This window comes from Periplaneta americana, chromosome 11 (assembly GCF_040183065.1).
Source record: "Periplaneta americana isolate PAMFEO1 chromosome 11, P.americana_PAMFEO1_priV1, whole genome shotgun sequence".
NCBI lineage: Eukaryota > Metazoa > Arthropoda > Insecta > Blattodea > Blattidae > Periplaneta > Periplaneta americana.
In genome coordinates this window covers 78739530-78757245 of record NC_091127.1, presented here as the reverse complement: position 1 = coordinate 78757245, position 17716 = coordinate 78739530, and the positions used below count along the sequence as shown (strand labels likewise).

The 17716-nt window shown below is 34.7% G+C and overlaps 1 protein-coding gene across 1 annotated transcript in view; it reads right to left on the bottom strand.

Annotated features, from left to right (window-relative positions):
- knk (protein Skeletor knk) overlaps positions 1-17716 on the bottom strand; it is a 37936-nt gene that overhangs the window by 14913 nt on the left and 5307 nt on the right. The window contains exons 3-8 of the mRNA XM_069839646.1: positions 16077-16351; positions 15216-15288; positions 13891-14065; positions 6187-6292; positions 5922-6058; positions 2689-2824 (exon numbers count right to left, since the gene is read on the bottom strand). Of these exons, the coding sequence (XP_069695747.1) occupies positions 2689-2824; positions 5922-6058; positions 6187-6292; positions 13891-14065; positions 15216-15288; positions 16077-16351 (902 nt within the window). The remainder of the gene's footprint in view (positions 1-2688; positions 2825-5921; positions 6059-6186; positions 6293-13890; positions 14066-15215; positions 15289-16076; positions 16352-17716) is intronic.

The following is a 17716-nucleotide window of genomic DNA, read 5'->3' as shown; positions in this document are numbered from 1 at the left end:
TAGAAGGATAATGAAAAGAAGAAAACTAAATTTTACAGTTTTATCAGTACTCTTGAAGGATGTTATGACGAAATGTAGGTTTCATTTTTTAAATTCAGTAATATAAAAATAGTGCATTTCAGTAAACTTTACTTCAAAATAATGTCACATTTCAGATCAGTAGTATTTAACTCTTAACATTCTTCTGTTCTCGAGATTACATAATATGTGTATGCCAGTTTGAATGAAATACAGAAAAAGTAGCAAGTTAAATTGTTTCAGATTTGATAGAATACAATATCAGTAGTATCATCATCTTTTGACCTGTTCTGTCCTCTCAAAGAAACTGGTCCATCCATCTCTTCATAGGTCTTCCTCTCTCTATTCTCCCTTTAGAGTATATTGTAAGATCTTTTTTGGGAATGCAAGAATCTGTCATCCGTGACACGTGATCACAATAATTTTCTTGATATTTTTTTATTTTATTATTTAAGTTAAATATGTTCAATTCTTCTCTTATTGCCTCATTATATTATCTGACCTACAGTAGCGTGCAAATTAATCCGAACAACATAATTACTTATGCAAAAACACTCAAATGGGATAAAAAAAAGGATCTAAGACATACCTCAGTAATCTATGTGGCCTCCCTTGTTCCTAATAACAGCTCTGAGATGATTTGGCATGGATTCCACTAATTTCCCACAAATATTCTTCATTTCTTCATCGCGAAACCATACACCAATGAGGGCAGAAATCATCTTCTCCTTTGTAGAACAATCCATTTTTTGCATTCTTCTTTTGCAAATTGACCACAAGTTCTCAATGGGGTTGATGTCGGGTGAGTTGCCTGGCCAGGGGAGTACCTGAATATTCTTCTTGTTGAAGAATTCTGTAGTTTTTCGAGACGTATGGCATGGTGCCAGGTCTTGTTGGAACACACCTCTGCCATCCGGAAATGATTTTTGCAGCTGGGGTACGATTCTGATTTCCAATAAGTGAATATATTTGTCAGAATTCATCATTCCCTTGATAGGTATTAATGCTCCAGGCCCTTCATGTGTAAAACAACCCCAAAACATTACTTTAGGGGGGTATTTGGGTGCTTGTTGGAGATGAGCTGCTGTTACTTTTTCGGATCCTTTCTGTACGTAAGAAACACGGTGGCCGTGGACATCGAAATGAGACTCATCGGAAAAAAGTACATTCTTCCAGTCATTCACTGTCCAGTGTTGATGTAATTTTGCCCACATTAAGCGTTTTTTGCACATAACATGGGTTAGCAGTTGCTTCTTAATAGGCCTACGAGCCCTTCGAACAGCTTCCAAAAGCCTACGCCGCACTGTTATGACGTGAATATTCGCCCCAGTGGTAGCCATTAACTCGCGGGTTAAGTCGACAGCAGTTAGTCTAGGATTTAATTTACTTTTCCTGACAATATTAAATGATCATCTGCAGGTGAAGTCTTCCTTTTCCGGCCACAGTTTCCTTTTTTCTGGGGTGTATTGTTTTATGATCGAATTAACTGTAGCCAAACCGATTTGCCTCTGTGTCATAGAAGAATGTTCTGCTAATGTTATAATTTTAGACCGTTTTCGTGGAGTTGTATCCATTTGTGAAGACGACAGAATGTATACAGGATTGCAGTATTAAGTCTTCAACACAACTGAAATGCTTATAAGTACAAAACTACAGGCAAAATGTCACATATTATAAAAAAAATAATAACGACAGACCTTCAACAATGGAATTACACGTACTACAGATGTCAATTAAAGCGGTATGAGCAGCTGTGAGGCCAACAATGACAGAAAATGTAAAAATATGTCGTGTTCGGATTAATTTGCACGTTACTGTATATCCAGCATCAGTTCTCAAGAATCTCAGTTCTGATACTTTTATTTTATGTTTTTTACTTTTTGTAAGAGCCCAGCATTCCAAGCCATAAAGAAGAATTGGAACTGCTAAGACCTCATAAAGTATTAAAATCGTATCTTTTCGTGTTTTGTTTAAAAGGCTCCTTCTAACTGTCCCACATATTTGATTAAAACTCTGTAATTTCTTTTGTAGGTCTAGTTCTCTTGTGTTACCAATTTCACAACCTAAATATTTAAAATTTGTAACTTGTTCTATTATAGGTATGTACTGTTATTGATTAAAATTTTACATTGTAGTTAAGTTTTTCCCTGGAAAGCTGAAATTTTTGTTTTTGTTGAAGATGTAGTTAAATTGTAACGTGAGGCTATGTTTTTGTAGCTCATATACTAATTTCTGGAGACTGTCTTCTGATGGAGCTAATAGGTTACTATTTGATTGTCGGCAAATAAGACAGTATACCAGTAGTACTGAATGTAATTGATGAATTATGGAATAAAAACTACATATGGTACGTATAAAAAAATAGCAGTGCAATAAATTTTGCATGAGTATAGCCAGCCAGCTCGACTGCACCCTGATATCAGAATGTTGTTATTTTCTCTAATTTCTACTGAAAATGCTGCAATCTACAGTACCTGAACTCTGGAATTACGAAAGCTTATTAATCCTATAGTGAATTGTAATATGTAACATATGGATTGGAGAAAATATAAACACATTATGTGCAGTAAATCATGCTATAAATTTTAAGATTATCCAATTAAATAATTGATCTCAGAAATCTTAAGCTTGTTACGAAGTCATCTGGATGAGATTAATTTCAATACTTACATGATATAAGTGTGCGTCGGTATGTTATGATGTTGATACCATTTTCACGTACAGCTGTGTGCAGTTGGTTATTATCAATACCACCCACTAGATCGTCCTTACAAACACCTTTGTACTGCCCCAGAACTTTACCACACTGAAAGAAATGCACAAATAAACAGTTCTTGCATAATAATAGTAATAATAATAATAATAATAATAATAATAATAATTGGGGAGCAAAGGCTAATTGGGATTTCCCGGTCTCTGAGCGGGTCAAAAACCCTGAGATAACTAATATTTAACCCTAGCGGTGAATTTCAGTGAAGTCCAGAGGGCCTAATTAGTCAAATACACTCTTCTCACCTCTACACTGGGGCTCCCTGGGATCTTTTTAAAATGCAAAAGAGAGAGTGGTGTGCGGGAAGCAACGGGAAGCGACTGCATTTATCTTTTCCAAGAAAACTGCAAACATGGCATGATGAGTCTTTTCAGGGAGAAATGATGAACGAGAGAAGAGTTCGGGGTAGAAGAAGATATCAGATGATAGACGACATTAAGATAATGAATCATATGAGAAAACAAAGAGAAAGGCGGAAAATAGGAAAGATTGGAGAAAGCTGGGTTGGCAGTGAAAGACCTGCCCTGGGCAGAGCACTAAATGAATGAATGAATGAATGAATAATAATAATAATAATAATAATAATAATAATAATAATAATAATAATAATCATCATCATCATCATCATCATGTCCCGTTCAAGGATTGGGTCCTCAACCTGTTCTGAGGCTAAACTTGGTCAGACCATCTTGTTTTAGGGTGTCCAATGTCTCTTCATCTGCATGGTCTGTAGTCCGAAGCTTGACATGGATCAATTATTTATTTTAGATTAGAATAGCGAAAACCTTAAATGTTCAGCAATATTCAAGCAGTTCTACACTGAGTGAATAAGCTTACAGTTGCATTTTAGTGTTTGTGTCTTTGAGATAATGTTTCTTTAAAATGTGAAGAATTCAGTAGTGTATAGGCTTCGAGACTTGTGGTGAGAACATTGAAATGCAACATACGAAATATTCTTTACAACAACGAGTGTTTCTGTATCATACATTTATCAAAACTGAGTCAGTTGGTACGACAATAAGACTGATTCATGGTGAATTTCCTGATGCTAATGTTCCAAGTAGAGAAACTGCTCTAAGGCCTTTGAAAAATTTGAGACAGTTGAGAACATTACTTGAAAAGAAAAGAAATGTCAAATGCCGGTTTTTAACAGAGCAGAAGCTAGACGAGATAAGTGAATGATTAGAACATAAACCTCTTGCCCAAGAGACTGGAGTGCCCAAATCAGCACAAAATGCTACAAAATTACGGAAATATAAACCATGTAAAACAATCTCAGTACACCAGCTTATTTCTAGAGATAAAGGCAGTGGATAAATATTTATCACTGGATTTTACAATCAGTTGAAGATGGTGAGCGTGTATGTGCTGAAGGAGATCATTTTCAACATTTGCTTTAAATAAGGTAAGATTCTCTAACACAGTAAGAAGAATAACACACAACCATTCCTACTAAGAGACTGAACTGGACTGCCAAGCATGCAGGAGACAGTTTGCCGCATGTTGCATGACCTTCTTGCCAGTCGCCCTAGATTATGTAAATGAATGCTTTGTATTATTGTCATTATTATGTCCCGCGCCATGGCGTCATGGTCTAAGGCATCCTGCCTAGGACTTGCATTATGGAATGCGTGCTGGTTCGAGTCCTCATGGGGGAAGATATTTTCTCATGAAATTTCGACCAGTGTATGGGACTGGTGCCCACTCAGCATCGTGATGCACTTTGGGAGCTACGATAGGCAGCGAAAATCCAGTTTCCCAAACCATTTATAATAGCTGGGGGGATCATCGTGCTAACTACACGATACCTCCATTCTGGTTGGATGATCGTCCACCTCTGTTTCGGCGGACTGAGGTCAGCAACCGGCTAGTCGGTCTTGGCCCTTCATGGGCTGTAGTGCCACAGATCATTATTATTTTTATGATAATAATTCATTGATGGCTCTTTCCTCTGTTCTATTCTTAATATTTTAAGAATAATTAATTCAAGGTGGTCAATCACAAGTACTGGTACAGATAACATTAGATCTACTTACCCTTGCACTTAGTATTATGACAAACTAAAGCATAATACCAACACAAGAAGAGGGACATTAGGCCTATATTCAGTCTCCAAAAGAGAAGTAAGTTTCTGTTTCTCTGCCAGGAATCAACCTAGATGTACTGAATTTTAATCTTAAATTTTCTCACTTGATCTAATGAAGCTATAAATTATTCTTAAATTCATTCATAGTGTTCTACCCAAAGGCAGATCCTTCACTGCAAACTCAGTATATTTCAGTCTTCCCTCTTTTCTGCTTTTCTCTTCATCTCTGCATATGATTCATATATCTTAATGTTGTCTATCATTCGTTATCTTCTTTTGCCCTGAACTTTTTTTTTTCCCTGTCCACCATTCCTTGCAATGCATCCTTCAGTAGGCAGTTTCTTCTTACCTAGTAACCCAGCTAATTTCTTTTTCTCTCCCTGATCAGTTTCAGGATTATTCTTTCTTCACCCACTATTTCTAGCACAGCTTCATTTCTTATTCCATCTGTCCATTTCACAAACTCCATTCTTTTCCATATCCACATTTAAAATGCTTCTAGTCGTTTCTCTTCATTTCGTCGTAATGTCCCTGTTTCTGCCTCATACAATGCCACACTCCACACGAAGCACTTCACTTCACTTAGTTCTTTTTCAGTGGTCCTCCTTTTGACTTTTTGGCAATAGTTCATGTTACTACTTATAGTATACCCCAAGTATTTGAAGTGTCCACTTGTTCCACTACCTCATTTCGAATTCGCACGTTTATCTCGTTTATATTTCTTCCAATAACCATGATCTTCGTCTTGTTTACATTAACTTTCATCCTATGCTGCTCACAACTGTCATTTAGCTCCGGTAGCATATATATCCCTTAGTATTGTCCATTCTTCTGCTAACAACGCCATATCATCAGCAAATCTTATACACTTTATTCTTCTTCCTCCTACTATCATCCCTTCCATGTTCTGAAAACAATTCATCACTATATCCTCCAAGTAGATATTGTACAGGATAGGTGCCACTTCCCTCTGACTTCTCCTATCCCAACTTTGACTCGTTTATATCTAAGAATTTCACTTCATTTCTGCAATATGCTGATACTTACAGGAGCTTTGGCTGTTATGTTGTAATCTGTAGCATACCCCAAGTAGCCATCAATGTATGCAACAGCGACATCAGAACCAATCATCTCACTTTTGTTTTCAGCAGCACTAAGACCAAATGCCATGTAATCATCTTCGGCTGAAAGCAGAAATATAATTAACTTATGTAGTAATGTCACTCAAAAATAGATACTAATTATGTTGAACATATCGTTACTTCAATGTAAAGTAAATTTTCTATATAATGATAAAAGGAATATTGCTCACCAACTTGTCCAGCAAGTTGTATGGTGATCTGAGGACCGAATATCTCCCAACTAACTTGCAAGTCCTTATGAAGCTGGAAGCAGTTTGGCAAAGCAGTTGTATGAGGCTGTAACAAGAATAAAATTAAAGTTCATCATAATATTTTCAAGAATATATCATTAATCATTATACACAAGCCTGCTAATGTTACAGTATATCTTTCATATAAAAATAATGTTAGTGTACATTGTTTCTCTTAATCCTGTTGTTGATATTATAGTTAAGATACTATTTTCATAGATTTCATATGAGCAGAATGCAGTAAAATCCCTCGTATCCGCCACCAAAATAACCGGCAATACCAAAACAACTGCACTTTTGGCTGGGCCAAAAAATATGTTTAAATTTGTTACACTGCCACAATCTGGGCCATCAGATTTGCCACATTAGGAAATTCGCACGAACTTTCATTTTCAGTGAATATTCGAACCTAAAATTAGTGTATTATTTGTATTGTGTGATGTGTTTTAATAAAGAAAATCCACACATTTTTTATATTTATTTAATTATGTTCAGGCCGTCAGTGTAGCCACATTAGGAAGTTTGCACGAACTTTCGTTATCAGTAAATATTCGAACTTAAAAGTAGTGTATTATTTGTGTTGTGTGATGTGTTTTAATAAATAAAATACACATAGCTTTTATGTTTATTTAATTATGTTCAGGTCGTCAGACTTACTACATTAGGAAGATCAGACGAACTATAATTTTCAGTGAATATTCGAACCTAAAATTAGTGTAAGCTAGTATTTGTGTTGTGTTTTAATAAGGGAATTCCACACAGTTTTTACGTTTAATTATTTTCGGGCCGTCAGTGTTGCCACATTAGGAAGTTTGCACGAACTTTCGTTTTCAGTGAACATTTGAACCTAAAATTAGTGTATTATTTGTGTTGTGTGATGTGTTTTAATAATGAAAATCCACAGAGCTTTTATGTTTATTCAGTTATGAGCAAGTGATAGAGAAATAAGCTTCACATGGCTGAAGTTTCAATATTTGGCACCATGAAATACGAACTTTTTTTTTTTGTATAGGTCTAAACCAGTATTTTTTCAATTATACGGCAAAATCTCGTATCCGGAACTAACCTTGTCCCTTTGGTGCTGGATAAGAGGGATTCGACTGTAATAATAATAATAATAATAATAATAATAATACATAAAACAACATAAAAAGCAATGGAGAAAATTCTCTTTGCGGAAAAATGAAAATAAACATTTTTCACAACATTCTTACCATTGCCACAGTGTTTCCAAGTGGCTCAAAAGCTGGCCAAAAATGATTTTTTCGCTTTTAATTTTATGATGTTTGCAATATACCCCAACTATTTCCAAGGTCTGGCGGTCATAAAACAGCCACCCTCGTAGCAGGTCTAATTCTACACAGTTGTATCCGAACCTTTGAAAGTAGTGCATGGAGTGTCGTTTTTGCTGTGTTGTGATTGTGTGTTTTTCAATTAGAATTTCAATTATTATTTTTTGTACTTCTGTGGTTGATTTTCAGGTAAATGTTATTATGGATTGTTAGAGTTATGTTTCTGAATTAAGAATACGTTATTGTTGTAATGATTAAGTATATTATGATTCGCTGAGGAATCATAATCATATTATGTAAAATTTTATTTTGTGTTTCCTTATGTTCGGTCTTTATGCAGACCAGCAAAAATTGCCTCACGTTGCCCTGTGTTATTTCCTTGACCAACCTGTAGCCTGACATGTTTACTTGATGTTCTTGAAAGGTAAAATTGCCCATATTTGCCCCTTTTGATAAAATTTAGCTAAATATATGTATTGGCGTATTTCAAATTAATCGTCTAAAATACGAATATTCTCAGTATCAGTTAATTTCTTCTCTACAGCAAAACTATGTTCAATTTGGCTCTCAAATAGTTATAAAAGTAAAAAGTAACAAATTTTTAGTCATTTATTTTGGTTTCAGAATGGAGTACCGTTGCAAAAGGAAAGAATTGTTTGATACTTTACAGAAGGAAAAAAGTGGTCGTAAGAAACAGAAAGATGTAGTATTGCAGTTTCTTATTACAAAAATCGGTCTAGAAGTCTCCCATGATCAAATTAAATCGTTAGAAAGACATGTTTCTCGTTTTTGCATTAATTTGTTTCGCAGAATCGATAAATCTAACAGGATGAGTGTTTGATTTTAAAAAAAAAAAACGAGCAGTGGTTAGATAAAGAGTTTGTATGTGACTTAAATGCTATAAAACCTACTTTACTCTACAGAAAAGAAGGGGACCACAGGCAAAGTTTGAGGAGAGCAGTAGTAGGTCTAAGCGTAGAAAAACTCAAAATGTAAGAAAATCTGCAGAGATTGCGATAATTTTAACATTAGCTGCAAAAATAAAGTAAGTGCAGAAATAACCGGCATTGACAGGAATCTCATTCACAGATGTGGAATTATACTTAAAACCATATCCTATGGATCTCAAATAGACACAAATGAATTTGAAAAATATGCAACTGAGAGTGCCAGATTATTTGTCTCACTGTACTCTTGGTATCCCATGCCTGTCACTGTACATAAAATACACATTCATGGTTTGACTATTATTTCCGAGGCATTACTTCCAATTGAATGGTGAATTTACAAAACTACTTATGTCCCTAGAAGTAGTTTTGAGAAAATTAAAGAAAACTGTTTTTGACTTCGCTGAACCATATATTGTTACAATATAATTTTTTATATGTAAGAGATATGTAAGAGAAAAATTTTTAGTATAAAAATTCATACTTTTGTACTCTTCTTCAGGTTGTAAAAAAATTAATTATCTTCAGGACTGAAGTTATTCTGCAAATTAACTTCAATTCTGCATCATAATTATTAGGTTATTGACACATAAACATGTTTAACTAAATGTATTTAGCCTATACCAAAATCATAAAATAACCTTAATGCAATTGTTGAACAACACTATTTTGAACAATTTTTTAATCACAAGAGCACAGACCTTTGATGGAGAAAAGTGTGATGTTGAAGAAATGTTTCTGAGCACTTATTGCCATTAAGAATTTGATTAGTGGGCTGTTCTTATTTTGTCCCGGATAACTATTGCAGAACAACCACCGTTCTTTAATATACTGGATGTGACATAGTTATCGAAGTAGTGTGCAGGAGAAAATTACATACCTCATTAAGGCGTTTCTTGGCCTGTCCCTCATGGTAGACACAAAAGGACATTTCACTAGTTTTCATGCCGTGCACAGAGAAAACTGAGACGGTGAGCTGGTGATAGCAGTACATATCCTGAACTGGTGTTAGGCAAGCATACATTTTTCATGTATTCAAATGTGACAGCAAGAAAATCCTCTCTCTCTAGATACTTAACTTGGCTCCATTTTGCAATACTTTTTACTTCAGCTATAAGTTTAGCACGATTGCTGAACATATTGCTTTTCATTTTCATGCTCTGTTTTTCAAACGTAATAAATTTTCTCAACTGAAGAATACCAATGACAACAGACAAAAAACATTTTGTCAGCTGATTGTATAATTAAAATTACATATTATGTAACTTTCTTCAGTACTTGACAGGCAAAACAACTTAAGACCAGGACTAAATTCGTTTTACCCCTTAACCAAACATTCTGCTGCTAAGGAAAACTATACAACAGTCGTGGATTAAAGTCATTCTGTTACTAAACGATGACCCTTGCACATAGTAACATAATCATGCTCTCAGCTCAAAACCCCCAAAATGTGGACTTAAGTCGTTTTGCAAATTTATCATTCAATTAGACAAATGTCGGAAGAAGCACAAGAAGCAAGGTATAATCATCTTAAGCAATTTCGTGAACTGTATGCCAGAAAGATTTCAAGAGAGACCACTAATCGGGATGTATTCAATCGACTCCTTGCCACCTCTGATCCTTTTATAACATCCTTCCGCCATGAGAACCGAACAAAATACAAGAAAACGATACTACATGTGGAAGTCATAAACCTATTGAGTTCTGAAACAAACAAGGGACGGCTCAGGCCTACTGCAAGCGCAGTCACAACTTTCGGAGGGGAGGACAGTACTAATACTAGTAATAGTCATCAATGAACATTCTTTACCCTACTAATGTGCTAAAATGTTTCTGAATCTGTATTGCGTACGTGCTCACTTAGAATTTATTATTTATTAAGTGCCTCCGTAATAAATATAATAAACAGTGTAGTTACTTTAACTGTAACAACCATTAAGAAGTTACTATTAAACAGTCATGAACATAATAGTAAAATGTTTGTAATACTTAATGCACAGATTAATTCAATGAATACTAATTATATATATTATATATATATATATATATATATATATATATATATATCAAGTGTTAAATTAAGTGCCTTTATTATGGACGGATCTACCGCTTCACTGTTCAAGTATACCCAGCAGAACGCGAGCCATCAGTTGAGAAACACTGTCCTAAGATAAGCAAGTAGACCTGATATATTGTTAATATGGTATTATCTTTCAGTTGGTACCAAAAATTGGTAAAAAAGTGTTAAAGTGGCTTTTAGTATTTTTGGCCAGCTTTTATGCCTCTAGGAAACACTGTGGCGTTGTAAAGACCTTACAGTTTAAATTCATCAATCAATTATATATAGGGTTTTTATTTAAAAGATTCCCAATCTAAATAACTACACTCAGGGACAAAAAAAACCGGACACTTCTATATTTGCTTGTATTTTGTTGCCAATTATTTCAAAATGAAACAAAACCCATTTAAACAAAATAATGTTTCATTTAGCACCTTATACGACAACATTTGAAAAAAAAAAAATCTCTGATGAGAAAATTTACAAAAAATTACAAAGGGCGTATAACTATGGCATCATTTGGTCTAACTGTTTTTTCATTTTATGGTGCCTTAAACATTAAAAACTCTTTTTAGTAACGGGTATTACCCCTCTGGCTTGAATAACTGCATCCATACGTCTTGGCATGCTCTCAATTTGGTTAGCAATGTCTTCTTGAGGAATAAGTTCCCATTCTTCACCAAGTGCTCGCTTCAACTCTTGTAACGATTCTGGTCTCGGTCGTGTATTCTTAACACTCCGTCCCAGCATTCCCCACACGTGTTCAATTGGGTTCATGTCTGGACTCCTTGCTGGCCATGGAAGAACGTGGATTCCCACTTCTTGGAGATAATCTCCGACCGCATGGGCAATATGCGGCCGTGCATTATCATGCATTAAAACAATTATCGCCTACAAATTAGCCAAATGGCACAACATGATCAGCCAAACATTCATTTATATACCTATCAGCTGTTAGTCTTCCATTTTCAACAAAAACCAACTCTGTACGAGCATCCATACACACTCCTGCCCAAACCATCACTCCACCACCTCCATACGGCACATTTTCGGAAATGCAACACTGTGAAAATCGTTCTCCCCTCCTTCTCCAAACTCTTTCACGTCCATCAGGTGAGCACAGATTGAAACGGGACTCATCGGTGAACAGAACACAGCTCCACTGTCCATTTCTCCAATCCCTGTGATCATTTGCAAAACGCAGTCGTTCAACTCGATGCATCCTGAGAAGTCTGGGACCAGTTGCAGGTCTACTTGATATCAGTCCACTTGCTTTCAACCTCCTTCTAACTGTTTTGGCCGAAATTGGGCGTCCATGCATGTTAACAAATTGCTGGGCTACACTAGTAGCTGACAGGTTGCGCTCCCTAAGAACTCTCAACACCATATACCTGTGTTCATTTGGGTTTGTAGCTCTTGGACGACCCGAACCTGGTCTTCTGGTATATTCTAGGGTCTCTCTATACCGTTTTATGGCATCATGGATTGTGCTTCTAGCCATATTCATAACATTTGCAATGTAACATACACTGCGTCCATCATCGTAAAGGGCTACAGCTCGAGCCACATCTTCAGTTCGCATCTTGTTTTAAGACAAATGTTACAACCCCACTTAAACTCAGAAAATGTAAAAATAAAGAAATAACGAATGATAACGATAATGAAGCACGAAATGGTTGAGACAAAATTGTTATAGCTGAGACTCCGAAAGCAAAATTGGAATATTTGATTGTAATGGCTTGTTTATAAAACAAAAAACAATCAACAACAGATGGCTACCATAATATTGTATGAGAAGATAATGTTTTGCAAAATACTAGCAAATATTAAAGTGTCCGGTTTTTTTTGTCCCTGAGTGTATTTATTTCTGTTAATTTTAATTTAAACAAAAACACACGTCAATTTAGATGTTGAGGGAAAAGTTTAAAACCAGTTTTAATTGCATTTTAGATTTCACCTGCTCACCTTCTCCAAACCCCGTTTGAAATTTTAAATGACACCCTAGATTATGATACTTAAATCTGAAAGAGTATTCAATTGTTTATACATCTCATTTAGTTTGTTTTCACATCTTTTGTTTTCCAACGTCGCCTGGTAACTTGGATTGTTGTCATTTTTTATTGTAGTTGAAAAGAATAAAACTACAAAGACTATTGTTGATTACAGATTATTTCAGGTAGTGACACAAACCTATATTAAGGAATATTATTCTTAAAAATATTAAACAGGATAGAGGCAGTACTGTCATGGAGGCCATATGGATTCATACATCTCATGGGAACTACAATTTTTTTAATTAATTGTATGGGGAAAAGAAAATTTTGTCTTTAAGGAGCCATACGGCATATGAATGCCTAAGTTTTGTACACAGAGATCTGTATAGATCTTAGATCATTTCTTGCTATTCCTAATGTATTTTGTTTGATATTCATAAACAAAAATTATCCACCTCTGCAACACTGGAATCCAAAATTATATAAAATAACGGTTGAGAAACAAGAAGTACTGTACTGCAAATATACACGCCAAGATTCATCGAGACGAGTGTGCATCTATGGTGGTGCTACATGGTGTATTCTTTAAATCAAGCTTGTTGTACAATTAAAATGTAAAGCAAAACAATTTCTTCACTTCTTCTTTAATATTAAAAAAATCATTAAATGACAGTCAGAGAGATAGAGAGAGTAAAATATATTTCAAGGGAGAAAACAAGGGGTGGGGCGTATGGCCAAGAAAAATTACCATGACAGCACTGGGTAGAGGGTAATAAAAACCGAAGTTTTGATTTACGTTATTTATGTATGGTTTTGGTACTATGGCAATGCTGTGTAGAGGAGTTCCGAAATAGGCTGTGTTACTGTCTAGCCAACAATGCAGCACATTTTTAACATTTAATTTAGTAAATTAGAAAATTACCCAAAATAAACTGTGTTTTCATTCTACATCCAACTGACAATATCAACAATCCAGGTTGCCAGGCGACGATAAAAAGAAAAGATATGAGAACAAATGAATGAGATGCATAAACAATTGAATACTTTTTCAGATTTAAGTATCATAATATAGGGGTGCCATTTGAAATTTCAAAGCCGGGTTGGAGGGGATGAGGGAGTGAAACTTAAAATTCAATTAATAGTAGTTTTAAATTTCCCCCCTCAATATCTAAATTGACGCGATTTTTATTTAAATTTAATTGAATTGAATAGTTATTTAGACTGGGAAGTTTTGAAATGGAAGCTTGATATAATATATATTCTAAATATTTTATAAAAAAAAAAACATACAAGTAAAATGTACTCATAACCAAATACTGTATAAAGTTTCATCATTATTCAGTGATACTAACCACAACTTTAACAAGTGATGGTGGAACGTTCAATCCATCAGGAATGATGACAGATCCATAGTTCTCCTTACTCTCCACATCAAATATGCTAAACCAATCAATTTGGAAAATAGTCCATTCTCCTGGTAGCTGAAGTATGATGTCCTCTTTTTTGTATGCTCGCAAAGGGTCAAGGCTGAAGAGAGAGTAAATTATTAACTGTTTTGTATTTGTTTTACTTCAAATATTAACTTAGAAGTAGAATATATTAATGACATGTTTCATATTACTTACAGGATTTATTATTGCAGAAATCTTGTGAAATCAAAAAATCTGTTAACTAATTAGAATGCACAATTAACATATAATGTATTGACATAATCTTTCCATCCCAAAATTTTAAGCGTCTGTTTTGGACTTCTTTTTATCCTCACGCAATTTTGATACTTTTAATCAGTCCCAAATAACAGAAAGTAGGAAACTGATCAAGTATATGGGATTGTATGTGATCTCACTACTCTTGTGCCTCAACACACCCTTGGTTGACTGGCCTTGAATTGGATACCAACCTCCCCACCTCCAACAAGTATTCGATAATCGGATTTTGATTGACTATTAGATATTTACACTTTATTATTTTTATGCACTACATATACAACACAAAATGATAAATATGGTTACATTAATGTTAAACAGAATGTTGTTGTTTTCTAATGCCAGGCGTTTGACAATAAAGTCATTTGACCTCTTGCACTCCAATATTTTTCAAAGATATTATCATGACCAGCCACTGAAGCACAGATTTTGAGGTGTTCCGAATCCATTTCTTGGTTTGAGTTGCACAATGGACAGTTAGGGGACTGATATATTCCAATTCTATGCAGGTGTTTGGCCAAACAATCATGGCCTGTTGCCAATCTAAATGCAGCTACAGACGATTTTCGTGGTAAATCGGGAATTAACTGTGGATTTTGATGCAGAGAGTTCCATTTTTTCCCTTGGGATTGTGTTATCAAATTTTGTTTGTTGAAGTCTAAGTATGTAGATTTAATAAATCTTTTCTCAGAGTAATACGTAGATTTAGTAACAGGTCTGTAAGTAGCAGTGCTGCCCTTCTTTGCTAAAGCATCCACAATGAGTGGTATCCATTGGAATACAATTCTTTTATTGAGTGATATTAATTGAGAGAGCATTTTAGTTATTTCTGCTGTTTGAGATGAAGGGTTAAACAGAATGTGTCTACTGTATTAACATTAATCTCGTTTAAGTGAAACAAGAAACAAGAACTCATGTTTCAGATCTCAAAATAATGTACCAGTACCGAATTGCATGAAAAGGGTACTTACTATCCATACTCATCAGGAACTTTAATGCCTTTGGAAGATGGTTGAGGTCCAAGTCCGACCCAGAAGTACGTATCTGTTAATGGAATATAAATAAACTGCCAGAATTAATAAATTAAAACTTGATGTATCAAATCAATTTCATATTTTTACATTTATATTTTAAGTAATTTTCAATAGCAGACATTTCCTGTCTTTCATTATGTTATGCTCAAATAATCTGGTAAAATTTCGAACTCCAGGAATTCCAGTGGTTATTTGATCCATAGATAGTTCACTTTATGGTATATGGGATCGTATGGAGATTGATTTCAGAGACAGGAGCTTTTCTTTGCCACCTCACTGGTGATATGAATGATTCTGAATTTGGGGAGGTTATAGAATTACAGTAAGGAAACATAAGTACTCCAAGAAAACTTAATTTTTTTTGTAACTCTCGCTTTATTTCAATTTGGGACTATTAATGTTGAAAATGTTGACATAATTAGGAACATTAAATCCAGACGTTTGAGATGGGCAGGGCATGTAGCACGTATGGGCGAATCCAGAAATGCATATAGAGTGTTAGTTGGGAGGCTGGAGGGAAAAAGACCTTTAGGGAGGCCGAGACGTAGATGAGAAGATAATATTAAAATCGATTTGAGGGAGGTGGGATATGATGATAGAGAATGGATTAATCTTGCTCAGGATAGGGACCAATGGTGGGCTTATGTGAGGGAGGCAATGAACCTCCAGGTTCCTTAAAAGCCAGTAAGTAAGTAAGTAATGTTGAAAAGTGAACATTAGCTGTTCAGCTAATGACGTTCCAGCAAATGTGTAACTACGAACCCAATTCAATAACCAACCTTAAAAACGAATACTCACCTTTTCCTTCACCGTTGTATGTAAATTCTGATATCTTTATTGTTTTTGCATCAATGATCTCAATTGTTTCAGATTCTACGTCATGGGAACGACCTGTGAGACGTGAGATTTTCTGAGCTGCAGGTGGTTCAAACTCTTCTGGTATGTAAACATCACCGAAAGTATTTTGACTGGAGAGGTCATAGATAGCAAACCATTTAATTTCAGTGATTTTCTTGTTGTCTGGCAGAGTTAAGGTGAAGTCTTTATTAAAGTAGCGGTCTAAAACATTTGTCCTGTGGAACAGAAACCATTAATTATTGAAATTATTGAAACTAAACATTAAACAGTATCCTTTTTACATGTCTGCCCAAAAATATTTTAAGTGTAATTCTGATAAAATTCGACTAAAATAAAAAAAAATAGGTTGATAATTATAATAATAATAATAATAATAATAATAATAATAATAATAATAATTTAGAATTATAGTGTAATTATTTATGTAACTTGTGATGTGATATTTCAAGTTGTAAAATTATAATTATTAATATCAAGGACCGTGAACACGAGAAAAGTCCGGAATAGAAGAAGATATCAGATGTTAGACAACATTGAAATATATGGATTGTATGTGGAGACTACGAGGAAGGCAGACCAGACCAAAGCAGCACACGATATTAAAGATCTGATCACAACAGTATGCATTCAACAAACTCACTTTGGTCTCAGTCCCCAATGTTATTTTTATTTTATTCTTAATTCTGTGCCTCTTACTGCACATTTTGAGATAACTGATATGGAAGTTTAGTGGTATAGTAATGTATATTTATTGAACCTGGTAGAGATAAGGCCATCAGACCTTTTCTTCCCCTCTACCAGGGGATTGCAACTACAATATTAAGAATACAATTATAATTACAATTAATATTAAATTTACAATTACAATAAAAATCAAAGTACTAAAAGATTACTTGATTAATAGAAGCTAGATAATTTATAGTAGAAGTTAAGAACAAAAAAAGATTTTTTTTTTACTAAAATACAAATTAAAACTAGAATAATAAAATTATATAGTGATGAAATTACCGGATATTGAAATATTTTGTGCTGGAATAAGACAACTATTTACAAAAAGCTATGTCTGAACTAGTCTCAATTATTGACCAAGTGCCTAGTAAGTTTGTGTTTGAATTCAATTTTATTTCGACAGTCCCTGATACTAGCGGGTAGCAAATTCCAGAATCTTGGCAGGGCTATTGTAAAAGAGGATGAGTATGAGGAGGTGTGATGGGAGGGTACTTTTAGTATTCTTTCATGGCTAGAGCGTGTGTTCAGATTGTGGTAGGAAGAAAGATAAGTGAAGTGAGATGACAGGTACGAAGAAATAAAAGAGTTCAATATTTCAAAGAGAAGGAGAAATGAATGTAAATTTCTTTTCGTATCTAGTTTAAGCCAACCTATTGGTTCCATTGATGGGGTAATATGATCATATTTACGAACATTGCTTACAAAGCATACACACAAATTATGAGCATGTTGAAGTTTTGTTTTGTTGTCGCTGGAAAGGTCAGTCAATAAAATGTCGGCATAGTCAAAATAGGGCAGTACAAGCATCTGCACAAAGGACTTCTTTTAATCAATGACTAGTGAATGACTGA